Genomic DNA, 23665 nt, shown 5'->3' with positions numbered 1-23665 from the left:
AATAATGTGCTTTGAATCTACATAAATATGTTTATTATTATGATTAAATTACTAGTAAATCACATTAAAAAAAAAATTTACAACAGCCCCACCACACCTGACCACACTCACACTATCAACCATGCAATGAAAGTGTCCCACTTTGTCACTTTACACAACTTAATACCACCAAGCATTGAAAAATGGACAAAGAAATTTAATTTGCATGGGTCATTCCTGTGTGCTCAGAACATACATTAGCACTGGAGCGCACATGATATATCTATGCATGTGACCATATTGTAATTTTCAATCCATGGAGTCATGTGGTGGGCACCTGATCAGCAAACCCCAGATACCATAACAGTCCTGTCTCAAAGATGCCAGCCCATGTTTAGCTTTCTGCATATATTAGTTAATATCATACTGTTATATTGCTTCTCTTTTGGACTCAAATCCCGCAGTTATTCTATTCTGCTGCCTCTAGTTTGTATTAACTCCTTATAAAACTCAAGCAATGTGTCTGGAATTGAACTACAGTAATGTTTTTAGCAATTTGTTTATGTAAGAAAGATACATTGTTTGGTTTTTTTGTGTTTTTTTATTATAAATAACTCAGGTGATCAATATGTAATGAAGTTACTAAAAGAGAAAACTCTCCATGTCTTTCCTTTCTCGGTTTTAAATGTTGGATGGTTTGGTTGTAGCAAGCATGTGGTAATAAAGACGAGAGATTATTATGAATTCTTTAGGGCTTTTTGTTAATTACATTCTTTGTGGATACATGGTGCATATATATCAGTGTCCATGATTTTTAGAATGCAAAATGGTAGTCGTGAGAGAAGCACATGACAGTCTTTGGCTTTTCCCCTTTCAGTGACCTTGGTACCATACCCTAATAGCTTCCCACGCCTTTGACACTTATATATACATACATATATCAATTAAATCCAGGCCAGTACAGGGTTAAAATGAAATTACAGGGATTGTTTCATAGCCTGTAAACACAGCAAGCACCCAGCGTGAATACTATAATAATCACCATTTAACTGCTGTTCCTACACTCCATGGTACTCTGCTTGAAATGTAGATGGGTTAAATGTTTTAAGTCTACACTCTGCTTTTGAAACACCCGTCCCTGGCACACATCTCTTGAAAGGTACATCTGAAGTCGCGTCTGTTATTTGGGGAACTGTGGGGACCTCCTGCTGTCAGGATGCAAGGCGCAATAACAAGTCCTTCTAAAGTCAGTCTGTGTCATTGTCATTTTGAGGACGGTTTGAGCTATTCCCGGGGGTAATCAATAAATTCTGTCACCACCTTCTCCCCATCACACAACCAAATATGAGGGGAAAAAAGCTTCTTTTATCATAAGAGGTGATATATAAAAAAAAAAATCAGCATACTTCTGTACAAGCTTAAAGAAAGACATCCAGCAATAAGTTTCAAGGCTTTATATTGTAGATCTTAACACATCAGAACAAGATGTAAGGGAGAGGAGTGCACTACTATACGCACTCGCTCGCACATAATGACAGCCCCACATGGTACTTTACAATATGCCTTAAAATTAGTTTTGGTGAGCCACAGGGGAACCTTTTCCTCAAAAAGGGTTACAGATGAAAAGTTAGGAGTTACAGCTCGTGGTGGAACTTGTTCATTGGAACAATAAAGAAGTTTTTGTCTGTAGATATTACCCTTGTGGAAGGTTTCTCTTTTGTGTTCTTTTTAGAACACAGTTTTCAAAAAAGAAAGAAAAAAATATATATTTATAATAGATAAAGTAGATCCTCAGAAACCAGAAACTTTGAAGTATTTATACACTGTTTTTAAATGACAACACATAGTTTTCATTTTAGAACACAAGCTTGATAAGTCAACTGTTCTATTGCCTAGTCATCCAGTAAGGATGGAAGATTAATACAGCCATTTTTGTAGAGTACATTGTACACCTTGTGTAACATACGCTTACTGTGATGTGACAATGCTTTTGTGTTTTGTTTTCCCTGCCTTAGATCTTGAGTTTTCTGGAAAATCGGAGAGTGACACTCAACAGGAAAAGACTGCAGCATGCAGTGTGTCTGCGGCAGTGTCAGATGAGTCTGTGGCAGGAGACAGTGGCGTATATGAACCATGTGTGAAAGCGTATGTATTCTGCTGAAATAGATCCATGTTACTGTTCTGTTGCAGATGCTAAATTAATCTATTAAACTCAAGTTAGAAGTGTGCATTAAGCTTTAATTTTCCTACTTGTATGCCGTGAGCAGAAAAAGCTGTACTGTACACATTTGATAAATATTCTGTACTGCTTTTAAATGTTTCTGAATGAGCTCTATTGTAAAGAACCAGGTTTGTCATCTTTGAGTGATGTTTAGATGTAAGCTGCCTTACCTGACGTGTTGCCATCTTACCAGATGAAGCAAAAAGAGGAAGGCATACATCCAAAAACGCAAACAACCAGTAGCCACATGGACGTCTAGAATGGCCAAGCTTCTAAATGGCAATACATACAAAGTATCTGGCACACGTAGTGTCTTGATTAACTTATTGTCACACACAAGCAACATTTTGACTCTCGGAGCAGTCTTTCTCAAGACTAAATGAAGGCATCGTTGTGAACCAAAATGTTGATTATGTGCCACAATAAATTAACCAGGATGCAACCGGATTACCAGACTGCAGGCCAATTTTGACTTCACTGCCGATTTCCAGTATACATTTCCAATGAGCGTACGAATTGTGGGGGACATCTGGGGCTTTGTTCACTAAATGGTGCTTAGTGATCTGATGACAAATGACTTACCAGACGTGGGTAATAGTATCAACGCTAGCCAAGAAAAAAATCTCCGCTGTCTAAATAAATATTTTCTTTTTTCTTTTTTAAGTAGATTTTGCTATCTTGGTTGTTGGCTTTCTCAGCGTTTTACTTAGTAAATAAACCCTCTGGTCGCATGAGTTTTTTTTTTTTTTTTTTTTAAGTAGAAGGAAATATGTAAAATAAGAATTTAGTGAACATTTGATATCGTTCTAAAGCCTTAAATTGTGCTTCTGCCAAAGATCTTTTTTGGGGTTTCCTGGCTTCCCTGTCTCGTCATAATAAGTCTGTCGGGATTAAGATTAAGCTCTTTCTCTTCATATTACAGAGCGTGTGAGGATCCAGCTTCTTCGGAAGACTATACATCTCTAGGGTCTGTTCAAGTTCAGTTAATTCTCAGGTGAGAAATGCAATTCTGAGTGTTTTTAATATTTTTGTTTTAAAATCAGAGCGATATCATTTTTTGTCTTTCCTTCTTTAGATATGATTCAGGAAAATCCAGCTTCGTCATCATCATTGTCCAGGCACAAAACAATCACTCATGTGTCCCGTATGGGTCCAGAATGTAAGTAAAAATGCTGCATGTGCTACATATTGGTTGATACAAGCAAGGGAGTTCCCATTAGCACTTAGTAAGATACACCCTTACCTGCAGCCATTGCTTTTCGCAGGGAACTAAATCCAGTTGAAACATTAAGAAGTGTAATCATTCCTGTTGGCAGGTAGCTACTGTGTTCCTGCCAGTGCTGTAATGAAGAAACGTATTAAAATACGGGGTTAATATAATAAAACTGTGTGTGTATACTGTATATGTATATAATGTATGTATATTACATGATCTGCTTGTTGTTTTATTTTTAGAGTCCTGTATCGTATGAGTGGTGAAATCATGTGTGTTATTTCAAACAGTGAATGTGCTATAATGCATAGATCATCTCCATGTATTCTAATGGCCCTAATCTGAATCAGAACCAGTACATATATGTAATGTCTGCTGATATTAGTGCAAGTTACAAGTAGAACCTAATACCATCTTATTGTCAGCAGCTGAAATTGCTTCCAACCAATACTAATTCCCACTAATCTTAAGCAGTTCTGGGACATGGCCAAATTGTGACCTTATAATAGTCTTCCCTTTCCCTGCGTTGCCCTACAGATTAAAAGGTTACTCCAGCCACCATGGCCACTTTAGTTCTTTGATGTGGTTATTGTGATACGACTTTGGATGTGCAGTGTTTCTGCATGAAACGCTTAACATGCAGAGCTATTCTTAATTGTGTGTTTGGGGCTAGTTGCATCCTCAGTAGATGTGACTTAGGCCCAGAACTCTGTTCCAGGCTCCTGAACGTCAATTGTTTGCATATTTTTCATCTCAGAACGCCCTGCACGCCGCCAACAGATGTAAAAACGTTGCTTCCCTCTCTTACTCTCTCCATCCCTCCTCCTCTCACCAGCTCAGATTGTGTATATGTGCTCTGAGCCAATGAAACTGTCCAACCACAGGCTTCTCTGAGAAGTCTGTGATTGGACCACAAAAGTGTAGGGTGATATCATGACGGGCATGGAAAATCTGTGCCAGGAGCTTTGCCTGGCCCTGGATTAAGGTACGTTTAGAAACCTTTTTTACAGGGAGAACTTATTAATTATTCCTTATAGGGCATTTATCATTGCTATATATTGCTTTTGCCTGTCTGGGCGGCAGGTCTGTCTGGCTTATTGAATTCGGAATGCCACGGATCTTGATATTATAGCATCGTCGAAGGTCCTCAAGGGTGTTTATCCAGTTGTTTGTTATGCTTTTCTGTGATTGCACCTCAGTAAGTGCTTGTTCTAAGGACGCTATCCTTGCCTCTAGGGAGGTAGTTGAGGCCTCCAGTCGCTGGACCCTGGTAGTGACCCCCACCCTACTGCCTCTTTTATACCGGCCATGTCTGCTGCGATATTGGATCTAAGCTCTGCCAGCATGCTCTTAAGGATAGAAGGCGTGACAGGGTCTTCTGCAGTGGCTTGTGAGGGCTTTGGGTTGGATGGTAGGGCTTGTGCCATACCTTCTCCGGGGTCTATAGAGAGATCATCAGATGAAAATGAGTAGCCGTCATCTCCCGCCGCCATCTTGTACCATGCGGACTTTTGCGAGCGCCGGAGAAGTTCCCCGATATCGTGGGTAGTCGGGTCTTTATCTGCTCTGGTTTTCTTGTGTTTGCATTCCATGGCTAATCCTGTGTCAGGTGTAGGTTGTTGAGCCCGGGTGGTCGTCGGATTTCACCTGAAATAACGCTTTGTTAGTGGTTTGTATTGGGGAGCTCTTGGTGAGTGCGACCGCTCTGCTCCGCTGCCAGCTACGCCTTGTAATTTTTTTTATTACCAGGGTTGGAGTAACCCTTTAAAGGATCACTATAGGGTCAGGAACACAAACATGTATTCCTGACCATATAGTGTTAAAACCGCTATCTGGCCCCCTGGGGCCCCTCATGCCTCCATAAATATAGTAAAAATCTTGCTGTATTCAAGCCTGGAGCTGCTGGCCCTGTCTGCCTCAGAAAAACAAGCTGTCTGCTGACATCATCAGAAGTGGTAGCCTGATCCAATCACAGTGCTTCCCAGGGCCGGACTGGGAATTAAAAGCAGCCCTGGAAAAAAATATTTACCAGCCCCATAATGCGTCGCGCCAGCATAGTGTGCAGATACAGTTAGAAAAGAGAACTTAAAATTAAAAATTATTACTCCAACGTAAAAAAAAGCACTCATAGGCTTCAAAATAAACAAAAGTGCTGATTTATTTTAAGCAGACGTGCCTTTGCATGTAATCAATGTTTCAGTCCAACTACCTTGACATATTAAGGAAAGCTTGGTAATGGAACTGAAATGGTGAATGTATGTAGGCCACAACTGTAAAAATTGACGTTGCTCCTCCCTCAGCCCCCAGCATTAGTGACAGGAGTCAGGGGCATACACATGACCCATGGGTCCCCGGTGCGAAAATTGATCCATGGGGCCCCGGTGCGAAAATTGATCCATGGGGCCCCGGTGCGAAAATTGATCCATGGCGGCGGGCACCTGGTCGCAGGGGTTGCAGGGCTGAGACCCCTGCGACCGCGGTATGTACGCCAGTGCATCCAGATGCACACACACTTAAAGGACCACTACAGACACCCAGATCACATCAGCTCAATGAAGTGGTCTGGGTGTCAGGTCCCTCTAGTTTTAACCCTGCAGCTGAAAGCATAGCAGTTTCAGAGAAACTGCTATGTTTCACTGAGGGTTAATCCAGCCTCTAGTGGCTGTCTCACTGACAGCCGCTAGAGGAGCTTCCACGATTCTAAGACACTGAACGTCCATAGGAAAGCATTGAGTAATGCTTTCCTATGGGCGGTTTGAATGCGTGCACTGCTCTTGCCGTGTATGCGCATTCAGAGTTGAGAGGCGGAGGGATCCCCAGAACCAAGGGAGTCCGGCGCTGGGGAAAGGTTAGTGCTGAAGACACACACTCTCACGAACTGACGCATGCACACTTGCTAACAGACACACACATTTACTGACAGAGACACACTCAGCGACAGACAAATACACACTCACTTACAAAACATACACTCCCTGGGGAGGGCTGATGGAGACCCGACACACTAGGGTCATACCTGCTAAGCTGGGAACAGCCCCGATCGGATTATCACAGAAATCTTGGCTATGGTCATCTTGACTTTACATATCCACCTTTATTTCTTCTATTTTTCAGTACTTTTACATTATTTTAATTTTTTTTTTATCTACAAGTCACTACGGATTGAAACGCATTGGACCCTGCAGCAATGACTTTAAACCACATTTCTTTTTATCATAGCAGGTTCTGCTTGTCTGCATAATACAGTGTTAACCTGCCACATAGTCATACGCTAGACTATCCGCATATAGTCTTGAATGATTTGCAAGCAGATGGACATTTTTATTACACAGTTAACATCAGGTCTTAGTTAATTAAGTTATCTTATCCATTTTCCTCAGTTTATTCTATACAGAACGTTTACTTTAGGCGCTATGCTGATTAACATAGTAATGATACACTCTTCAGGTATATGCATACAATTATTTGACACACACATTAGCCATACGATACCTGGTAACATAACGCAATGCACATCATTAACGCCTCAGCATAATGCCTCCTCCCGCCAACTCAGGCTAAGTTTTACCACTTTCTGAAGTACTTTATGCTTTGGTCGCATGTTGGCCAAATACCATTCTGCAACTGGGCTACTATACTGTAAAGTGCGGGGTTTCTTGATTTTGCTACATGCCTTATGTTTTGCCTAAATAGCTGCTGTAATTAAAAGGGTCATCCCTAAACTCTGAAAGTAGCAGTCTTACTTGCCTACGTTCCAATCAGGTACTGATATTGGCAACGTTTTAAGATCTCCTTAGCGGACATGCGTAGCCTGACTGTTATTACTTTATGCTTACAATTGATCATATACGGAAAGCTTTACCACAACTTAACGGCAGAGTAACATATGAGGCCCCATTTTGAACTCAGCCAATGCAGAAAAAACATATGAAAAGTGTACCGCATTGTAGGGCTATAACATGCTATGATAAAATTGTACACATATCTATTCATGTTTTTCCATAATGAATGAATTGTTTACGCTTTATCCCCTGCGTGGGAAAACTGCTTATTGTGTTGACCTCAATAAAAACAGATTTAAAGGACCACTCTAGGCACCAATGAAGTGGTCTGGGTGCCAGGTCCAGCTAGGGTTAACCCATTTTTTTTATAAACATAGCAGTTTCAGAGAAACTGCTATGTTTATTAATGGGTTAAGCCTTCCCCCAAATCCTCTAGTGGCTGTCTCATTGACAGCCGCTAGAGGCGCTTGCGTGATTCTCACTGTGAAAATCACAGTGAGAGCACGCAAGCGTCCATAGGAAAGCATTGTAAATGCTTTCCTATGTGACGGGCTCAATGCGCGCGCAGCTCTTGCCGCGCGTGTGCATTCAGCCGACAGGGCGGAACGGAAGAGGATCGGAGGCAGAGATCTCCCCGCCCAGCGCTGGAAAAAGGTAAGTTTTACCCCTTTTCCCCTTTCCAGAGCCGGGCGGGAGGGGGACCCTGAGGGTGGGGGCACCCTCAGGGCACTATAGTGCCAGGAAAACGAGTATGTTTTCCTGGCACTAGAGTGGTCCTTTAACACAAAACATACACTCTCACTGACAAACACACACTCACTAACAGATATCAAACAGACTCACTAACACACACAAACACACTTAGTAACAGACACACACAGTAACACTCACTAGCAGACACACACTCAGACACTCACTAGCAGACGCTAAAACACGAACGCTAAAACACGAACGCTAAAACACGAACGGTTTTTTAAATTTAATCCCCCCAGCCTCCTTACCTTTTGGAGTGTAGAGAGGGGCTTCCCTGGGGTCCAGTGGTGCTGCTGGGCTCCTGGGCGGCCGGTCACTGGGTGGGCTGTCTATCTGGTTGGCCGGCGCGTGAGGGAGCACTCTCCCCTGAGTGCTTCCTCTTCAGCTCCCTCGCACGCTGCGTAGGGATGCCGGCGCCGGAAGATGACGTCATCTTCCGGCTCCGGTATCGGTGCGGTGCGCGAGGGAGCTGAAGAGGAAGCACTCAGGGGAGAGTGCTCCCTCGCGCGCCCGCATGACCGGCCGTGGGGTGTCAGCAGTGCCAGCCTCGGGGGGCCCTGAGGTGGCCGGCTCCTGGGCCCCCCAGGAGAAGAGGCTGGCCACAGTGGCTACGACCCTGGTATGTAGCCACTGCCGAGTGCCACCCGGTCCGGCGGCTCCAGTGCGGAATGCGGCCGCCGGCCCCCTTAGAGTGTGTGCCACCGGACCGGGCACCCGGTGGCACATACTTGCTCAGTGCAGCCCCCAGGTGCCGCGGCCCACCGGGAAATTTCCCGGTATCCCGGTGGGCCAGTCCGGCCCTGGTGCTTCCCCGTAGGATTGGCTGAGACTGACAAAGAGGCAGATTAGGGGCAGAGCCAGCATGATTCAAACACAGCCCTGGCCAATCAGCATCTCCTCATAGAGATGAATTAAATCAATTAATCTCTATGAGGAAAGTTCAGTGTCTGTATGCAGAGGGAGGCATTTTAGGCAGCCACGACCCAGGCAGGATCTCTAACAGCCATATGAGGAGTGGCCAGTGAAGTTATCACTAGGCTGTAATGTAAACACTGCATTTTCTCTGAAAAGACAGTGTTTACAGCAAAAAGCATGAAGCTAATGATTCTACTCACCAGAACAAATGCAATAAGCTGTAGTTGTTCTGGTGACTATAGTGTCCCTTTAACATGCACACTAAAGCTAACCATTAACCCTTACATCACCTTACACACTGCACATTACCCTGAAATGCTACACTAAGCATTAACCTCTTACACGCCAATTATTAACCCCTACAGTGCTCCAACACTTGGCATGTGTTGGGTGGGGGTGGGGAATAATTCCATGTCCGGTTTCTAGACACATTTATAAACCACTTTGTTTTTGTGATATATTATAATGTCTCTAGAAACCCTACTTTGAGCACAGGGTTGGCTGAGCATAATGGGAAATGTAGTTCACAAACATCTGGGGTGTGCAAAGGTTAATCATGACTGGACTAGAATATTATTTATAATGCTGCCAGAATTAGGAAGTGTACATCTCTTTAATTGCATTGGTGCTACAAGGACTAGGGTTATCTGTCTTACGGTCATAGTCATACGTAAGCCTCTAAGACTATAGGCAGATTTTCCTCACATTGACTTCTTCAAAACAACCTTCAGGGAGCAAGTTAGAGAGTTCGCTTTATTAGAAGAGTTAAAGGGGAAAACAATACTCTCAAGTACTAAGTGCTTTGTGTTGCACTAGATATACAAGTTCAAAGGGTGTAAAGCAGATACAATGGAGACTGCTGTTTTGGTTGATGTCTGAGTTATCTCTTTCATCTTGGTATTGCCTTCCCTAATTGCAACTACATAAGCTTTTTTTTTTTTTTTTTATTCCTTCTTCTTTTTACTGAGGATTAAACCTCTTCTAAGAGCTTTCAAGAAAATAAAAGTAATTTAATAATTGAAAATCTCTTGCATATTTTTAACTCCTTGCTGACATAAATCATTTACGAGCTTAGTTTGCCTGCAACTTAAATAAAATAAATAGCTCCGGCTACTGCAAGGGACTTAGAAAGACGCTGGTATAGTTTTAATGTTTCTCAGAATATTTTCCATGCAGACTATGTAAACTAAACTGGGATGAAATGTTTTATTTATGTTTAGCAGATACGATGTGTGTTGTAAAAGTTAAAGGGATATTGGAATCCGGTGCGATTACGTGGGGTTCTTGAAATTTCGGAATTGAAAAAACCTATATAAATACAGCTTTAAATCAATAAAATATTAAAGGTTTCTTAAAATTCATTGCAAGCCCCAGCCACAGTGTCGTCATTATAGATAACCTTACCTAAGCATGGGGATTTTGGCAGCCTTTGGATGAAATTGTACATGTTCACAAGAAAACATAAGAATAAAAGCAATTCCTGAATAATTGGTTGATTCCATGCAAAATACAATTAGACATTTTGAGTTTTGCATTCTATGTGCCGATGTGAAGTTTAAAGGGACAGTGAAGGCACTTTAACTGCTTCATGTCATTGAAGTGGGCTGCTGTGTCTGAGCTTTCCTGGCAACATCCTTCATTTAGTGTTAAATCGTTTAAGTTTTAATGCTGTGGGAGAGTCCTCAGAACGTCATCTCCCCCTGTGCTGCTTGGGGTAAAGAGATAGCATTAGCCTGAGCAACAATGGCCAACTGTGATAGGCTAAGTAAAAATAGAAATCCAGCGCACTCACCTATCAACTAAACAGCTACTTGGATGCTGACAGATTTGACTAGTTTTATTAAAAACACCTAATCTAGGCAAAAAATAATGGGGGTTTAGTTACACTATATGATCATACATTGCATAAGCCTGCCACAAACGTCAATGTACCCCATCTTTGGCAGGTCCTACTCTCACTTACAACTGTCTAGACAGATTTGACTAGTTTTATTAAAAACACCTAACCTAGGCAAAAACTGATAGGCTAACATAGATCAGCCAATCACAGCACCAATTCAGGTATAAATAGTTACGGCTAGAAAGTGTGTAGTCTCTGCTTTAGACACACCTCCAGTGTGGGCAAAATAATTCCATGGACATGGCTATCGGAAGCCACCATAAGGAAGCATTGATTCAATACTTTCCTGTGTGGGAGCATAGATGCACATGTGGCCATGCCTTTTCCTTGACATTGCGGGAAGAGAAGAGGTTAGCAGAGCCTTGGCGCTTGAGATAGGCAAGTAAAAACCTTTATTTTATTAAAATGTATTGGAAATAGAAGGGGGGGGGGCTCTGTAACTAGGGACAGGACACTAAAGTGTTAGGAATACAAACCTGTATTCCTAATGCTTTAGTGTTTAAGGTTATTTTGAATATGTAGCAAATTACATCACAATCCAATTCAGTCCAGACACAGCCAGGGGGCACACATTGTAATTAAAGGGAAGAAATAGAACACCGTTTAATTTCTCCTTTCTGTGCGCCTTCTCTATGATGACTATCTGGTGCAAAGGACAGAGTTTATAACAATGGCGGAACCTCCAGCTGTGCAGCCAGTGCGGTTGCATCGTGCCCACAAACTTGAGGGGCTTATTGGATGTCCCTTACACTAAGGGACATATGCGGCCATTAGGAATGCCTCCTCAAAGCTAACAGAATGCTGTGCAGGGAGGCGGAGAGCCTGGACCTCAGCCTCAGACAACAGCCAGATCTGATCGAATATGATGTCCAGCATTCCATGTAATTTAAGTCGATTTCCTTTATTTGCAATGCGCAAACAGCAATATTTCAATCATGTGTCTGTTTAACCCCTTAAGGACCAAACTTCTGGAATAAAAGGGAATCATGACATGTCACACATGTCATGTGTCCTTAATGGGTTAAAGCAATTAGATCTGGACCCCAGGCTAGCCATCCTCCTGCAATCAAAAAGTACAAAAGCAGGGGAGTGGCTAGAAATATGTAAGCTGTGATGCATGTGTGTAACTGTTTGTATGCCAGTGTGTATGTGTGTGTATATGTCCATACATCCCAGCATTCAAGCACCAATACAATACACAATCAAACACCATTTTATTAAAACACCAACACTACACAAAACTGCACACCTGCATTCAAAACCAACACTACACACAAATTTGAATAACACAATCCTGCATTCAAATGGCAACAGTACCTACAAATACAATCCTATATTCAAGCACAAAAGCATGCTTATATTCAAACACACAAACACTGCTCACAAATGCAACTCTGCAAGGATGGGCAAATGGTAGAACCCCAGTTGGCATGACAGTGGGAGACGGGAGTTGTACAGTAGCTGAGGATTAACCTTTTGGCCACCCTTGCACTAGAGCGGGGACAAAAAAATAACTTCTTGCACCAGGGACCTCTCTACATTATTGCTGCTATTGATTGACAGGGAGTCAAATGGTACCCATTTGCAGAATGCATAAATAAGTGTGGAATTCACAATTAAGTTTTTAAATAAAGGGAATAAGTAAACATAATATCCTGTTTCCACTAGTGAAAGTACTCTGCCATAACTAAAGAAGCAAGACGTTAAATGCTTGAATGCTATTTACGCTTTCAGATTGTGATGTTAAAAAAAAATAAAAAATAAAATGTTACTTTGTGTTGCAGGTATTTCAGAGTAGCCGTCCTCCCATCTTCCAGTGACATCAGCTGTCTTTTCCGGACCAAAGTCTACCCATCTGCTGAGATTTTGATATTTAATGAGCTGTTTCGAATGTCAATTTCTCAGACATCATTACAGCAAAAGACTCTGAGAGTCGATGTGTGTTCTGTTGGCAAGACGCATCGAGAGGAATGCATGGTATGATCGGCTTACTACTTTCAAGTATACCTATATTTTTTAAGGGGCATGCTGAGTATGATAGGTAGCGTCTTTAAACTTCCTGCTGACTGCTAGGCACATAGTTAATATCCTATGAAAATTTTGTTTGTTTTCCTTATTTTGTACAATTAAACATTAAGGAAATGTTATACATGTAATATAACCCTAGAGTTGATCTGTGAAGATTCAATAATGAGGTATGGTGACCCCATTACTTTGGAGAGATTACATAAATCATTTTTGCTGTATAAGTCACCGAAAGGTGTTTTTAATCCATCAGCACTGCTTAGGTGACATGTCCTTTTGTTTGTCAGGTCACTGTTCTGCTCGATGATTATGATATATTGTCTGCTCCGTCTCCACTACATGAATTGCTTCTCTTTAAACAGACAGTGTTTTTATTGATAACAGCATGTTTCAAGGCAAGAAGACTGAAAACACAAATTATTCCTTTTGACCTGTGCAGAGCGAAAGCCCAGTAGGCTCTATAGTAAATGCACAATGGGTTGTAAAGGAAAAAATCGGAAGCATAAAAAAATATATCCCCACTAGGTGAAAGAATTTTAAGATTTAAAAAAAATTAAATAAAAATAAGTGAAACATAATACTTTTACATTTTTTTTTTTAATTTTTTTAATTTTTTATTGTAGGCTGGGACACAGATCAGTCTGGCAGACTTTGCTTTAAATAATGAAGGATATACTCAGTGGCATAACTTGCTACCATGCAGACCAATACCTCTACAGAAGGAGCATTCTGTAAAGTCAGTGTTCGATACAAGCAAGCCAAGGATTGCAGCTCTAGATTTGGTAAGAATCTTTCATTTTGACTCCTAGCGTGTGAGGTTGGGCTTAATTTAATAAAATGTTTTTTGACATGTCTTTTTCATTAGAAATGTACACTGCCATGAAGCAAATATATCTGTGTGTATGTATATATGAGGCTTGAAAGAGAGGTCTGCGTCAAAGAGAACAGGTTATGTGCACCGATTGGCAGAGCCATTTCTGGAAAGAAATGGTGGTGGTGGTGGTGGTGGTGTGTGTGTGTGTGTGTGTATGTGTATGTATATGTGTGTATATATATATATACACACACCACCCACCACCACCATAAAGTAGACAAATGCCTTAATCTATTCAATGCAGGTTTTTGTTTGTTTGGTTTGGTTTGATTTTTTTTGTGCTCAACTTCCTGTGTATTTTTTTAAATATTTAATATTATGCTGAGAGTGACTACACTTTGCGCAATTGTGAAGTTGAAGGTGAAGCAAGCACTTTCTTTCAGGATTGAGTGTAGCAATTCAATATACGGTAAATTATATCAAAATGGTGCATGTGTTTAATGTATGTTACACACACCATTTGTCCAGAACTCTGTTTCTTTCCAGAAATGGCTCTGCCAATCGGTGCACATAACCTGTTCTCTTTGACGCCGACCTCTCTTTCAAGCCTCATGTTCAGTCTATCGCCAAATCCTGTCATTTCCATCTAAAAAATATTGTGCGCATCTGCCCCTACTTAACGCCAGATGCGACTAACGTGTTGGTCCATTCCACTGTCTTTTCTAGCCTTGACTACTGTAATCCGCTTCTCAGTGGTCTTACGTGCTCCCAACTTGCACCGTTACAGTCCATAATGAATGCGGCAGCGAGGCTCATCTTCCTGTCCGCCCGCACCTCCCATGCCTTACCCTTCTGTCAGTCCCTACATAGAGCTCAATTTCGCCTTTAAGATTTCTCGAGGGCTGCACCGTTCCTGTGGAACTCGCTTCCCTCGTCCGTTAGATGCTCACCCAGTCTCCACTCCTTAAAAAAATCGTTAAAAACACACTTCTTCATAAAAGCGTATCAATTAAACTGTTAATAGCTCCCGACTGATTCCTCTTCTGCAACTGTCACTAGTCTAATACTATCCTTACCTTTTTGTGTCATTTTTCCCCACTCTAGCATGTAAGCTCATTGAGCAGGGCCCTCAACCCCTCTGTTCCTGGTTACAACTACATGTCTGTTCATCCACCCATTGTAATGCACTGCGGAATTTGATGGTGCTATATAAATAACATAATAATAATAATAACCTGAATCACTAAAAATGAGCCGTCCTATGTGTAAACTTATAGCTGCCTCTTTATTACTGAACAGTTCAGTTTATCCCATGTGATGAATGGAACTACTCATGCCATAAACTTCTGCTGGACATGGCTTGATTGAATAAGAATAGACCCCATGAGCTATTCATGACTAGAGATCTCTTCTAAATGAGGAAGGGGTCTGGTTGTAGCTGCAGACAGACCTACTAAAATTAGACTTTGAAACTGAGATGCTGCATGCGCTTTGCCTATCCTAGATTGTGATTCTATCAACATGTTGTCATCACTGGCTTTCTGTTGTACATCCTTAATTGTATAGCTGTAAAGCTCTGTGGAATCTGTTGTATAAATAATATAACTGTAAACCTTGACATGCATTGCTTTTGTTGCTTCTGTTATCAAAATAGATTTAGATGCTCTTTCAAATTGAATCTAACTTGTGTGTACCGTGGCAGGTACATTTGAAGTGTCATATAATTTACACGCAACATGCATGCACAAAGTTTCTGAAAAACTTTTATTCATATATAAAATGTATGATTTCACATTTTCCAATATAGTCTTCACTATATTAACATGTAAGATAACCCATGCTTTAGGTTGGCATTTCGCTATGAAGATATTCTTGTCTAAGATCCAAAAATCTATAAATCTGTTTTTCATGTTTTGCTAAAGTTTTTAATAGGGCTTCATAAACAGTTTGGTGAAATTTGTTTTCCAAAGTTCATTTAAAGCCAAGTAATTACAGTAAGAAAGTTTTGGTAAATCCCTTTTAATCTAATGAGACTTTCAGGGACAGTTTAGTCACCTTAAGACACCATAACAACTTCATCTAAATGACATTGTTATGGTGCCAGGAAGCCCACGGTGCATTCTTACCTCAAGGAAAAGTTTAACTCCAAAGCTGCCTTCAGTGCTGATTTCCACTATCCCCAGATAACATCCTACTTCTGAAGTTTCAGTTTTAGGAAGCACGGAGTGCCGCAAAGCTGGGGCACCGCAGGCTGGAAGCAGGATGTGCCCTCCCCCTCAGATGACATCCTTCTTCTGAAGTTTCAGTTTTAGGAAGCGCGGAGTGCCGCAGAGCTGGGGCACCACAGGCTGGAAGTAGGAGGTGACCTCCCCCCCACCCTCCCAGATGACCTCCTTCTTCTGAAGTTTCAGTATTAGGAAGCGCGGAGTGCCGCAGACATGGGGCTCTGCAAGATGTGCCATCCCCCCCCCCCCCCGTTTGACATCCTTCCTCTTGAAGTTTCAGTCTTGGGAAGAGCGGAGTGCCGCAGAGCTGGGGCACCGCAGGCTGGAAGCAGGATGTGCCCCCCCAGATGACATCCTTCTTCTGAAGTTTCAGTTTTAGGAAGTGCGGAGTGCCGCAGAGCTGAGGCACCACAGGCTGGAAGTAGGATGTGACTTCCCCCCCACTCCCCCACCCTCCCAGATGAACTCCTTCTTCTGAAGTTTCAGTATTGGGAAGCGCGGAGTGCCGCAGGCATGGGGCAACGCAGGATGTGCCCTCCCCCCCAGATGACATCCTTCTTCTGAAGTTTCAGTTTTTGGAAGCGCAGAGTGTCGCAGATATGGGGCACAGTAGGCTGGCTGCGTGCGGTCATCTGACGCTCTAAGCCAATCGGTGACTCCCTATTCTTTTCCACATGGAAAAGGTACGTTTCTTTCCAAGCCTGTTTTAAGAATGGGGAGTCACTGGTTAGTTTTGAGTTTCAGCTGACTGCATTTAGGCAATTAGCGGTGCCCCTGCCCAGTGGCACTCCACTCTTCCTGAAAGTGAAATTTCAAATGCTGCCGGGGGTGGGTGAGCTGGAGGCAACTTTGGGGTTAAACTGAGAATGGTTTAACCCCTTCGTGTCAGAGTGCGTTTATTTATATGAAGTTGGTATAGTGCCTGGAGTTTTCTGTCACGGCTCTCGGCTCTTCTGACGCCGTGGCAGCCACGCCGACAGAAAGGTTTCAAACTAGCTGCCCGGTCTCCCAACGTTATGATCCCTAGCGGGTGCGACGTTCTTAGGAACGCCGGACGCTGGGGTCCAGGATTTTATAATAAACTTGCCTTCGCCCACATTAAAGATGGTGCCAACGTGCGTGCTATGTCAAGTCATACAAGTGCATTCACGTTTTGGGGTCAGAATTCAGAGACGGCCAATTGCAGCCTAGAGAGGGTTATTTGAACCCAAGTTGCCTTTTTTTCCATTGCCCGTCGTGGTTTCCACTTGCTGGTTATCAGATAATGTGTTCTTGATTGTATTTTTTCTGGTATTTGACTTTGGCTTTATTTTAACTTCCCTGATTTCTGGTATCCTTGACTTCTGGCTCTCCTCCTTGTTGCATCGCATTCTATGTCCCTGGCCTCTGCAAGTATTTTGACTATTCTCTGATACGTGAAGTCCTGCCATTCTAATGTCCGGCTAGATGTTATCCTTGGTCCTAGGTGTGATACCAGGGCCGCCACCAGAAATTTTAACTAACTCAGCTCAGGGTCTGGGCCCCCTGGGGCCCACCTCCAAATACCGCCCACAGGATCCGCCTCCAAATACCGCCCAAAGACACACACACACACACTGATACAAAAGGACACGGATACATACTGACAGACATAAATTGATACTGGCATACATACATACAGACATATATACATACATACATACAGACGTATATACAGACATACAGACATACATTGATACTGGCATACATACAGACAGACAGAGACATACATACTGACAGACATATATACATATATACTGACAGACATACATAATGACATACATTGATACATGCATACATACAGACATACAGACAGAGACATACATACTGACAGACATATATACATATATACTGACAGACATACATAATGACATACATTGATACATGCATACAGACATACATTCATAATGACATACATAATATCATACATATTGACAGACATACAGACAGACATACATAGACAGACAGACATACATGCATACAGACATACATAGACATACATTATTATTATTATCATTATTATTATCGCCATTTATATAGCGCAAACAGATTCCGTAGCGCTTTACAATATTATGAGAGGGGGGATTTAACCATAAATAGGACAATTACAGGAAAACTTACAGGAACGATAGGTTGGAGAGGACCCTGCTCAAACTAGCTTACAGTCTATAGTTGACAGGTAACAAGTTAAATTACTCTGAAAAAATATGTTATCTTTATAACCTTTATCTATAAGATTCCTATTAATGTTCTCCCCCTTAACTGTGTAATGTTTACCTATAGTCTGAGTCTGTCTGGCCAGTAAATTGGCTTTTCTTTTCCTCCTCTCAGTAAGATGGGTAGACCAACATTCAGTATTGGTAAACATTTCCACAATGCAATTTCTGCTGAGAACAATGCTGTAATTTGCAAATACTATGACAAGAAATATTATTTCCCAAATGCTCCAAGGATGACAAAACACACCCTTGCACGCCAGAAGTGTCCTAAAGACATTAAGAAATACTTTATGGAATTAAACGATGAGGGCCATAGCAATGAAAGTGCAAGTAGCTTTTTCCTCCAAAGTTCTTATGCCAGTTAAAGGACAACTCCAATGTTAAACCTTCAATATGAAGATTAAATATTGAGGTGGTCTTTCCACCTCCACAATGCCATGTGGCCACATCCTACCGGCACAAATAATGCCAGTTACTTACCTTTTATTTGCAATTTGTGCCAATGTGCAAATCTGATAGGGTATTTGTGATCACTCACCCAGTGAAAGATTTTGAGGAGGATTAGAGAAGATTTTTTTTATGTTGATGGTTTTATTTTTGTTTGTTTTTTTGCAGCTTTTGAGGGAAAGGGATGAGTTACCTGTTCTCATGTATAGTTGAAATGTTCTTAACATTTACAGACCTTGTTCCGTTTGTAACAAAAAAAATGAAGTTTTAAAAAAAAAGAAGCAAATTTAGTTTATTATTTACTGATTATGCTGTACATTTATTTCAAGCATAATACTTTGATATACACTGCATTTCATGTTCCCAGTGTAACAAAATTATTTTCAGTTTGTAAAACTACTACACTATGCATATTTTAAAAATGTCAATTTTTTTCGGAAAAAGAACGGGACTTCCTAATTTCTGGAAATTTTGAATCTCTAAATACAACCCTATTTACACCTTGTGTTAGTGAGATCAAATAAATATGTATACTAAGTTATATACGTACCTTGTGGTTTTGTCCCAGCTGGTTGCCTAGTACAATATGTAGATGATGTGTTACCGACAAAGTGCTATCAAAACATTTTTTCCAACATCAACAAACTTTAGAACAGCTTAGCTTTTTATGTTTGTGCTGGAAGCTTAACAAAATCGCCCCAGCTTGTACCTGAATTCTACTCAGTTGTCTACATATAGTTTTTCATGTAATTCAGACTACCATAATCAATCTCCCATACTGAATATGATCTTTAGGTAACATCAAATAGCATGCTATTACAGACAGCCAATATCATGCTGAGAAAAATGAAAGTCCATTTGTTTTGACAAACATAATGCATGCCCCCAAATTATTCACATCCACCACAAACTGAAATCTTTTTAGGAAGTGCCTGAGTAAGGGCACTTTCTATATGTGGATGACACTGCATCAGTTTCTACCCAAATGTCAAATTTGACATCCCACAATGTTAATGGCATACATGTATATACTGAAAATACAGAAAAGAAAATCCATGAAGATGAATTTTATGCTCCACTAAATTCAGTTTTTCTATTTAAAGATATATAAATAAATAATTCAAGTTATGACAATCTACTTTTTTTGCGTATCTATTTTGATGCACACAAATACCTTGACATGCATAGAATGACACATGGAGAGAATTTAGAAATGTTTTGATAAAAGGAGGTTTGGGCAAAGTTCGAAAAGAAGAGCAATCATAGTGGTAACAATAAATGTCCTCAACGATTGATTGCTCTCTTTTAAAACTTTGCTCCACTTCTCGGTTATGATTACATTTATAAAATCTCCCTCCCTCCTCCCATGTTTACCAGGATAAATTTGCAATAAATTATGGTATTTAAATACACAAAAACTAGTCACCCCCTGAATATGTACTTTGGAAAATAATTACTATTTGATTACTAAACATTGATTTCATACCTCTAGAAATTGATGAAACACTGGAAACAATGGCCACGTGTTCCCTAGTAAGAGACCCAACATGCACTTTACTGTATTCATATCTAGACTTCTCTGATCGTTTTCCCGTGCAAAATTAATAAATACATACAGACATACATAGACATAATGCATGCATACATACAGACATACATACACACACACACACACACACACAAAGCTCATTTTCCAGCCACCCTCCTGTCTCTTACCTTGTCTTTGCAGGAGGGTGGCTGTGGCTGATGGGAGTAGTCGGCCGGCTCTCCCTCACTGCCGCACACGCGCGCTCCTCCCGCGCGGAGTGAGCTGGGAGGAAGTGACCACTTCCTCCCAGCAGCACTTGCTGCGGCTGCTTTTTTTTTTTTTTTAAAGGGGCCCGGTCGCGCTATACCACGGCCACAGCGCTGACCGGGCCCCTGAAGATATGGGGTCCATCGGGTGGCCCTAAGTGCATGGGCCACCCGATGGGCCCCATCAGCGTGCGGGCACCGGTGCAACTGCACCGGCGGCAATTCCGCCGCTACACATGGGGCCCGGGCGGCCGGGCCCCCCAGGGCCGCCGGGCCCGTGACAACAGTTATGGTTGTCACCCCCTGATGGCGGCCCTGTGTGATACTATTCTGTGTGCTGGATCAACTGTAATCCTGACATTTTCCTTTTAAATGTTTTTGGTAATTTGGAAAAATGAACATAGTAAAGGAATAAAGAATTCTATCTGGTTCTTCCTTTTCCCAGTTGCAAATAAGAACAATTGACTCCTGTCGACTGACACCTACATTTTGAAGCAGAAGTCTACATGAATGAGTGGACATTCAAAAAGTATCTGGGTGTATACGGTTTCATTTATTCTGCAATCTCAGATACCATACGACCGAAGTCAAACAGAATTTCAATTAAAGATTAGGATGCTGAAGTTGTAATTACATGATTTTTGCTTGCATGTTTCCTTTCATGGTCATTTCTGCTCACTGCTTTATCTCATTCACTGTCAGGATGCTGTGTCAGCATTGCTGGAGAGGACATCTGCTGAGCTTGAAGCTGTAGAGCAAGAACTGGCCTTGGAAGAAGATGAAGAAGTACAGGATCAGAAATGTTCTGGGGAAGAATGGTATGTTATGAGGATCCTTTTCATTTAACTGTATTCCTTCTCCTGCTGTCTTTGAAGACATACGTTGGAACTCAGATCTTCAAAGTACGTGTATAGCACAAAGACATTTCATTAAATAATATAGTTACAAAGGCTTCTTTCACAGACATCATGTAATTAGATATAGCCAGTTGTAGCTGTCCTAAAAACTAGAGATATATAATCTTTATAGCAAAGTAGAGTTTGCAAGTTCAACTTGTATGGTTGGGCCCTGAGAGAAAACCTATGCCTTTTTAACAGACCATAATTAATGGGATAAAATTAAATAATTTTAAACAAAAATGGTTATTCACTAAAGTGAGAATTGTTGGAAACCTTTAATTCACCGCGAATGACTGATAGTCCACATGTTGGTGAATAAGCTTAAAAATGTCTGTATTTAGTAGTGTAGTGCTTCTCAAGGTCTCAGTTGCTTTTAATTGTAAAGCTCTATATTGGCGTTGTATAACTTATAATAATATTAAAGGGTTACTTCAAGCACCATGACCACTTCAGTGTTTTAATCAGTAGAGATTAATTCCCTCTCAAGTTCCACCCATTGTTTTGTGGTCTGCTCTATGCTCAGGATTACTACTTTTGTGTGATGTGCCACAATGTTATTTTTCAACATCAGGCATCGCAAATCCTTAGAACTGTACAATGTAGTGAACTTGCGAGGAGTGGAAAAAAAGTATCCTACAAAAACCATTCATTTATTGTTTAGCATAATTTTAAATTAAAATTAGCCACGCTAATTTACTGTCATTAAAAGGTAGTTCATGCTTCCTTCGTGGGTTTTGAATAAAGGATTTTTATAAGGAGCTCTTATTGTGCATCTGGCCGTAGTGCGCAGTGAAGAATTTAGTGGAGACTTGATGCCTCAAAATATTGCACGATCTTCCTTCAATTATTAATCCTAGTAATTCGGTTTATTTACTATACCATCTCTTTAAAATCAAATTTCTGTGTGCTGAGTACTAAAACCTCTTCTTACAATCTATAGAGGAAGAATTAACCCATAGGCTTATTATACCATCTAGTGGTCAGTTTTCAGAATTGCATTAGTGTGTTTAATTAGCCTGGTGTGAATTATAACCAACATTAAGAATGAGAGGGGGAAGAGATTTAAGCTTTGTTAATGCTTTAGGATATTGAGCTAATTCACCTAGTAATGGGTGACTTTATCCGTTACTAGGTTAATTAGCTCAATAATGTGCTAAAATTCTTTTTTCTATATGTTAATAAAGGGAGAAAGTTGGTTATAAATAACACCACACATCAATCTATTGTGCCTTCTTTTTGCTCTAAACCTACGACGATAAAAAGTAGACTAGTTAGTGGGCCTCACCTGTCTCCTAGCAACCTTTTCCTTGCAGCCACTTGGTATTAAGAAGCACGTTGAGTAGGCAACTCTTGAGACAGATTCCATGACAGGTGAGCATAAAAGCACGCTAGAACAGATATTTAAGTAGAGTTTTTCTGACCAAATAAAAAGCACCCAACTGATCGCTTGTGATAGTCTGAGATTTAGTCAATGAATAATCTCAATATTCCACAGAGTACTGATGAACTTCCAGTTGCTTTCTGTTTGAGTGATGAAACGTATATTAAGGATTCACTGAGTGACATGCCTGGCCCCTTCAGTTTTCCAGATCTATTAGGCTCACTTGCTGTGGACTGCAACTTGCATCATGTAAATGTAAAAACTGGCACCACAGCTTTAAACATACTGAGGGTCTCCTTGTTTGGTACTTGCAAGACATTATTTGTCACCTAAAGCTGAACACTGCTCATACCCACTTTGGCTTCTTGGGACATATGTGGCAAGTCCAAGGAGATTTGCTTGTTCCTCAGATCAGGCCTTTTGCCAAAGTGACAGAAATCTAAGATTCTGAGTTTCTTTCTGACGCCTTATGTACGAACTCCATTGTTGGGTTTAGGTATGCAAGTGAACCGAGATATCCCTACAAGGGAGGCATTCCCAGAGTTGGCAATGAAAACTTTGAGTGATGTCACAAATCAGTTGTAGAAGCATACTGAGCATATCTCAGGGCTGTACTAAAAGTCTGTTCTAAGCGTATAATGTTAAAACCACCAGGCTGTAATGTAAACACTGCATTTTATCTGAAAAGACAGTGTTTACAGCAAAAACCCTGAAGGGAATGATTCAACTCACCTGAGCAAATACAATAAGCTGTAGTTGTTCTGGTGACTATAGTGTCCCTTCAAGCTGGATATTTTCCACCAACAATCTTGGCATTGTTCTCAAAAGCTTCACCAGACAGCCCTGAGCCATCATTTACAGGTTACTGAGCCAGTGTGTGACTGCAACTACAGAATTCAGAATTGTAGTCAATAATGTGATAAATGAAACCGTTCTAAAGCCATTTTTTCGTAGGTACACTTATTCTGATTTTATTCTAGAAACTGTGCTTACATTTTTTATATTCTTTTCAAAATTTTCTCATTTTGTTCGTGTTTGTCTCGAAGTTATCTGCATCTCTGTAACTTGTCTGATATCAAA

At 41.0% G+C, this 23665-nt stretch overlaps 1 protein-coding gene across 2 annotated transcripts in view; it reads left to right on the top strand.

Annotated features, from left to right (window-relative positions):
• WWC2 (WW and C2 domain containing 2) overlaps positions 1-23665 on the top strand; it is a 146487-nt gene that overhangs the window by 103093 nt on the left and 19729 nt on the right. For both annotated transcript variants that reach the window (XM_063458143.1, XM_063458144.1), the window contains 6 exons: positions 1995-2124; positions 3123-3194; positions 3276-3359; positions 12548-12740; positions 13412-13570; positions 21008-21123. In XM_063458143.1, coding sequence (XP_063314213.1) covers positions 1995-2124; positions 3123-3194; positions 3276-3359; positions 12548-12740; positions 13412-13570; positions 21008-21123 — 754 coding nt within the window. The remainder of the gene's footprint in view (positions 1-1994; positions 2125-3122; positions 3195-3275; positions 3360-12547; positions 12741-13411; positions 13571-21007; positions 21124-23665) is intronic.

This window comes from Pelobates fuscus, chromosome 6 (genome assembly GCF_036172605.1).
Source record: "Pelobates fuscus isolate aPelFus1 chromosome 6, aPelFus1.pri, whole genome shotgun sequence".
Classification (NCBI taxonomy): domain Eukaryota; kingdom Metazoa; phylum Chordata; class Amphibia; order Anura; family Pelobatidae; genus Pelobates; species Pelobates fuscus.
Note: the sequence above shows the minus strand (reverse complement) of the source record. Positions and strands in the feature narration are given on the sequence as shown.